This window comes from Morone saxatilis, unplaced genomic scaffold (assembly GCF_004916995.1).
Source record: "Morone saxatilis isolate NCDOM2014 unplaced genomic scaffold, NCSU_SB_2.0 Contig20, whole genome shotgun sequence".
Classification (NCBI taxonomy): domain Eukaryota; kingdom Metazoa; phylum Chordata; class Actinopteri; family Moronidae; genus Morone; species Morone saxatilis.
Window position 1 is genome coordinate 3315622 of NW_023339763.1, and position 6592 is coordinate 3322213.

At 40.3% G+C, this 6592-nt stretch overlaps 1 protein-coding gene across 1 annotated transcript in view; it reads right to left on the reverse strand.

Moving 5' to 3' along the window:
- LOC118331560 (F-BAR and double SH3 domains protein 2-like) overlaps positions 1 to 6592 on the reverse strand; it is a gene marked incomplete in the record, with an annotated part of 27942 nt that overhangs the window by 9948 nt on the left and 11402 nt on the right. Inside the window, 5 exon segments of the mRNA XM_035666592.1 lie at positions 1689 to 1784; positions 3590 to 3712; positions 3795 to 3923; positions 4016 to 4070; positions 5928 to 6061. Coding sequence (XP_035522485.1) covers positions 1689 to 1784; positions 3590 to 3712; positions 3795 to 3923; positions 4016 to 4070; positions 5928 to 6061 — 537 coding nt within the window.

Sequence of the window (6592 nt, forward strand, 5' to 3'; positions counted from 1 at the left end):
GCAGTCTGATGAGGCCCACTCACAATGCCTCCTTTTCACAGCTGGGCCGTTCACAGGGCCCGGCCTACCTCCTGCCCCTCCCTCCCGGTTCAGCTCTATTCCTTACCGGATCCCTCTGTCTGGTGCAAGTGGTGTGGGAAGGGAGGGTGAGGGAGGGAGGGGAGGCTCTCCACCACTAATGTTTTCTTTAGGAACAGGCTGCTGCTTGTTTGACTTCCAATGAAAACAACGCCAGCGTTTGCAGTTTGAACAAATTGTCCAGTGTTGTCCGGCGGAGCAGAGGGCGACTGCAGAGGAGGACCGGCAGCGTTGAAAGTGTGTGCGACACGGACTGCAACGCATTTACCTTCACGTCCAGCAGCCATCGAGAACCCACTGGGAGATCTGCACACCGGGGTCTGTGCTGAAGGCCGATGATGAAGTGTTTTGGGGCTGATATTTCATGTTTTATTAGAGGGAAAAATGATATAAATGTCCAGAATGGGTGGAGAAGTGTCTGGGAATAGATTCCAGTTCATGAGACAGGACAGGTGTGCAGTCCGATTGGACGTGAATTACGGCTCATGAGTCAGGTGTGGATGAGCTGTTATAGATTTTGGTTTCCTAACAGGGCTGTGTATCGGCACATGTAACTGTACATCTAGTGATGGTGGTTTAATCACAACATTTATATAATGCAACAAAAAATGCCGATACTCAAGTATATCAATATTTTCTGAAACCCTTTCCTCCTAAACTAACAGCCACCGCAGGTGATCGAGACGTTCTGGTTGATACTTTTATTCCTGGAAACAAATGCTGTACTTACCACTGCTGCAGCTTCACATTAAAAGCATTTAACTGGGCGAAACACGAGTTGACTTTTATTTTGAAGGAAGCTTGTCACAGGAATTACGAAGGGTTCAAAGATTTGTCTACAAAGAACAAAACAACTTTCTTTTTTACGAGGAAGGATTTTTTATAATTTCTTCTTCCAGTAATCATATATATTAATAATTATATATATTTAAGTATATAACTCTTAAAGATAATGATTGACACAAAAGGAAATGCTGTATGTTTGCAAACTGGTCAAAGTTCGTCTCCTATTGTTGACGTCATTACATTGACACTGCTTGTTAAATGGTGTCTGTGCTGGGAGAGACTTGTTTGCATTTACTTATAAACTCCACGTACATTTATTTTCATTTTTATAACTCACATAAATCTGGTTAACTAATGTAACAGGACTTCTGAAGAACAATTAAAATATGGTTCTGTTGTACGTACATCCTTCAGTTCAGGACAGTAAAAGGCTCAACCACAAATTAAAAGTAGGGGTTATCTGTTGGAAAGGTTCATCTATATTTAATTCCTAACACAGGAAGAGATCTTATCGAGTGGAAGTGATTTATTCGTTTCTTCCGGTTCAGTCTTACGGATACAAACCAAAACTGTCCAGCAGTTAAGAAATGAGAAGCTAAATCTGTACATAAAACAAACCGAATGAGAAATAATCTCAGTTCCCGCGCTGAACCCGGATATCGAAGCCTTGTGGGACACGACTCGACCCATTCAGCTGTCAGGAACAATCCCGTGAACTGATTTTGGGGACGAAGTCTAAACAAATCAAACCGTAATCTGTCGAGCAGATAACATTAGCATTCACATTTTATGAATTTATCTATGAATCAATAATCAGGATTTACCGTATCCGTGTCGCTGGGCTGGAACAAGAAGTCCGCAGATTGTTGAAACATGATGTTCTTCTGTACAAACAGCTGCTGGTGAAACTCCTGCAGTACCTACAAATATGTGGTTTTAAGGAAAAAAGATGTAGAAATTAATGAGTAAACCTACTTTTATACCACAGTTATACACTTTAATTACTGTCTTTATGCATTTCAACACAGATCTGCAACTACACTACTAAATTATTCAAAATAAACTATTAGTGGATTTTATTCCATGCAGCTTTATGCCTTTATTGTGACAGGTTGCTCAGCGTTCCTTCATTTTAATTTTAGTTCTTTCAAAAGGCCTCTAGTTTCACAGCTGTGGGGCAGTTTGAGACTGAAAAAGTTGGTTTTAAATTAACAATAATGACCTGTATGGGATAAGAACAGTCTAAAACCATTAAATAATTCACTTTAATTGTATTTGTATAGCAGCTGCTGAGAGAAATCTGAAGAGAAACACCATCATCTTAAAATACAGATGTGTCTGAATGGACCAATTCCACATATATATATATAATATAAATAATGTCAAAGTTAAAATAATGTGAATATTCATAAACACACTGAAGTTTAAATATTTCTATATATTTTTATAAAACAGAATGAAAAGGTTTTTAAAGATAATTCAGTCGTCAGTTCTTTATTTAGTGATTTAATCCACATTTATCTTTAATTAATAATAGCATATAGTAATGTTCTGTGAGTCTGCCTCAGGTGTTACTGCAATAATCAAACCTTAAATATTCCTAACAGCGCTGCACCGCCGGTTTACTGCTGTGAAACTAAAGACCAGTGAGTTAAAGAATCAGACAAACACAAAACATATTCTCAAATGAAAGTGCACTGGGAGTGATAAGTGCCTGATAATCATAACCCAATCCCATTAAAGCCTAACAGCGTCGTTATCATTAAAACATTTCATTCATTGCTTTGAAAACACATTAGAAAACATCTGAGAGCGATTACGTTGCTCCCATTAGACCAGCAGAGCCAGAAGTGGATTTTTAAAATGCTGCACAGAGAAACCGATCTTTAAAAAAACTATATTGAGACTCTAAAACATAATAAAGACACATGTCACATTAAACAGAGTACACATGAGATCAGTGTCAGGGGGAGTTGTGTTGAAGCACATGGGCTGAAATGTGAGCGCTGTTGAGACTAAAAAAAAAAAAGAGGCCAACGGCGGCTCGAGAGCTTGTAACCGAGGAGCGCCGAGGTAACTCAAACCTTCCAATTAATTAGCGGTCGGTGAGGCGGTTGGAGTTCACGGAGCGATACTGACGGAGCACAGATCCATCCTGAGGTTTTAACAGAGTAAAATCAGGTTAAATAAACCGGATTAAATGCAGTGACAGTAAAGCTCTAGTTGTTGTCTCTGGCTCATAGCGACACGTCGGTTTCAGGAGTCGCATCCTCCCTTTTTAAACGTATGAAAAGATCTCTCGCAACACAACAATAACAGTAGTTAAGAGAGTTTGTTGACGTCGTAAAGTAGCGCGGGATCCTGGGAGTTGTTGTAAAACCCATTAAAAACAAGTCGATGGTAAAAATGTGGCTGCTAACTGGATGAAAACTAAATTTATGACGGCTTTTAATGCATAAATGTTGCATATTATCTCTTTAAATCTTCATTTATATCAAAACAATAGTTCATGCCGATCAACTTAATGTTTTTGACGTCGGGACAATTCAGTATTTGGATCATTTATCTTGTAAAGAACTAGTGAAGCTATCTGGTTTCCTTCTCATCTCTGTTGAGAGTTGCACCTGCGCAGTACCGACCGGGCAGGAAGCACCAAGGGTAGCGACACCGGAGCCACAACAACTGATCGGGACATCCTCACGATGGATCCAGAAGAGAGACTCACCCCACTGGAGCTGTTCAAGAGGCTGGTGAAGGTGTTGTGGACAGCCTGGGAACTTTCCAGCTCCGTCTGACACAGCGAGACCAGGTAATCTTTTACCTGCTCGTAGATTTTGCCATCTAAGATCTGCAGACAGACACGTGTTTTAAAGCTCACAGTCGATCTCCCACCGTCCACCCGCCCGCCCCTTCAGTGTGTGTGACCCCACCTTGATGCAGTCGATGAGGTCTGTGTCGTAGTAGCGCTGCTGGTGAGCGTTAGCGGCTGCTAGGGTGAGAAGGTAGTCGTTTCTGGCATGCGTGGCTTTGGAGTTGCACTCGCTCCTCTTGGCTTTCAGCTGGAAGGTAAAAGTTCACACTGCTGACTGCGGCACAGAAACGTTGGAAGATGCAGAGAAAAAGTTATTTAGACGTCGGTAGATCTTGGTACCTTTACGCTCGCCCTCTGAAGACTGGATCTGGACTGGAAGAGACTCAGCTTGGACCTGAACAGAAGAATCACTCAATCAATCAGACTTTATTTGTAGTTTTATTTAACTTAATGTGCTTCACGCATAAAAATAGTAATAAGTGAGTTTGTTATCAATGAGAAGAAGTAAGAAAAAGGCATAATAATAAAACATAACTGTCTCAGAAGTATAAATAGATAAACAAAGTAATAAAACAGATTTAAAAAATGTATATAAAGTGACAAATAAATAAAAATCTGACTAAAAGGGGAGAAGAAGGTAAGAAAAGACAAGAAGCACTGTCTGACACTGAGTTTTTTCTTTCAGAATTTAATCAGATCAGCAGAGAACGGACAGATTCTTGAACAGGAGGCATCTTAGGCATTTAAATGCATTTAAAAATACTGTTATTCAACTGTTTAAAGTCAATATATTACTTTCAAATAGCAAAAACTGACTTAATGTACGTAACTGCACCGAAATAAACAGTTAGTACTATCCAAGGTTACTGCTTTAGACCTCAATGACCTCCAGTCACAGGAGGGTTTTACCTTTACAGACATTTAAAGGGATGTGACGAACAGACTGTGTGTGTGTGTGTGTGTACACAACTGGCCAGAAGAAAGTAACATTTGTAGTATTAGAGATGAGTGCCAATCCAGCTGCTGAGCCTGTGCGACAGCAGAACTCCATAACAAACTTTCCTAATGGGCAGAAAAATGTCTGCAATGTGGTGAGTCAGTGAGTGCCAGCTGTTCGTATTGTGCCAGGACAAAGTGTTGAGAATGAGAGAAGAGACGTCTGCGTAGAGCCTCAATATTAGTCGTTTGTTGGGCTGCAACGAATAACTGTTTCCATTATTGATTAGAGCAGATTATTAAACCTCCTCCTCCTCCACTAACACGTGTTTGGCTTGTTGTTCCTTCAGTTGTTTGAGCTGAGTTTAACACCGGAGCACTGATCTCACATTCATCGGCTCACCCTGAATCTTTAAAACGTGTATCTACAAGCGTGAAGTATGTTGGAAACCAATCATGGTCCAAAGTGCAAATTTACACAAGTGTGATGTGGAAACTTCAGTGCACGGAGAAAACTTGTGAAATAAAAAAAAAAACATTTACAAATACTGTATTTTTCAATGAGGGAGGGAAAAAAGAAACATATCAGACAACAGTGGAGTCTTTTTATACGTCCCAAAAACAGATCTTAAGTCCAAAAACCTAAAGATATTCAACTTACCATAATGTCAAGGCAATAAATCCTCACATACAAGAACCTATAACCATCAAATGTTTGGCCTTTCAGCTTGAAAAATGACTGACTCGATCAATCAATCAATACAAGTTCCTGATTAATCAACTCTTTTTAACAAATTAAGAGTTTTTCTTCACAATCCAGCACTTTAAAGACGGCCACATAAGCTGCCGTTTCGTGGCAAATTGACCACATTAATTTGGCCACAGCTCATAAGTAAAAGTTCAAATCAAGTGGAATTTATTTTGTTACAGAAAATAAATCTTCTAGAAAGTGAAACATCACTGTGCATGTATTTATCAACCGCAGCAACAACACATTCGATGTTATGTGTTTCTAGAAAGGAGAATTTCGCTCAGTGGTTTGAAATAAACAGACTCAAATGTGGCAATCTGAGTAGACGATTTATAGGATATTTGGTCACTTTAATCAATTTCCACGTGTTTGCATGACTAAAAAACTAGTCTCTAAATTTCAGGAGTTTTCCAGGATGCATTGGGAACACGGCTGGTTTCACCTCCAGTCGTTTGTATGATATACTTGCTCTTGGTCACTTTATAGCGAGAGTTTTAAAGGTAGCGAGAACCCCCTTTTCCCCGTGTAAACCTACGAATAACACCACTATAATCTGGTTCATACTTGGCGTCCAGCTCTGCCTTCTCTCGGACAGCCTGCGCCATCGTCTCAGCCTCCTGGTACTTCTTCCTGCTCTTCGTCAGCTCCTTCACCGACTCCTGCAGCTCAGCTTGAACCACCGTCAGCTGATCAATACACTGCGGACGGAAAGTTGGAGACGCACAAAGTGAAACACCTGGGAAACCTTTTAACCAAATTCATGCAAATCATCATTCATGGCAACGCACCACTTGGAAAACATGCAAATTTCCGTCACGACGTTATCTACAGAGGAGGAATCAGTGTGGGACAGATACTGAGCTGATCATCGTTAATGATAAGAGGAACTGATGTGACTTCCTGTCCTCGATTGGCTGGTTGTTTATTGCTGTTTATCTGTATTACACTGGTTGTTTACATAAAGTTCTGACTGGAAATGATTCTGAAGTGACGCTGAGCAGAGGGCGAAGTATCATAATTATTATAATGTCTGTCAGAGGAGAGTAATAAACTGACCCTGGATCTGTCGCGGCTGCACATTTCAGATCTACTTATATAGTTTTGATTTGTTTGCTGACATTTTTTTGTGTTGCAGGAACTTAAAAACACGTTTGCAGCTCAATCAGAGACGATAACCAGTCCCTCCTGGGTTTTTTGGGATTGTTGCGGCCTAAATGCCACACAGGTTT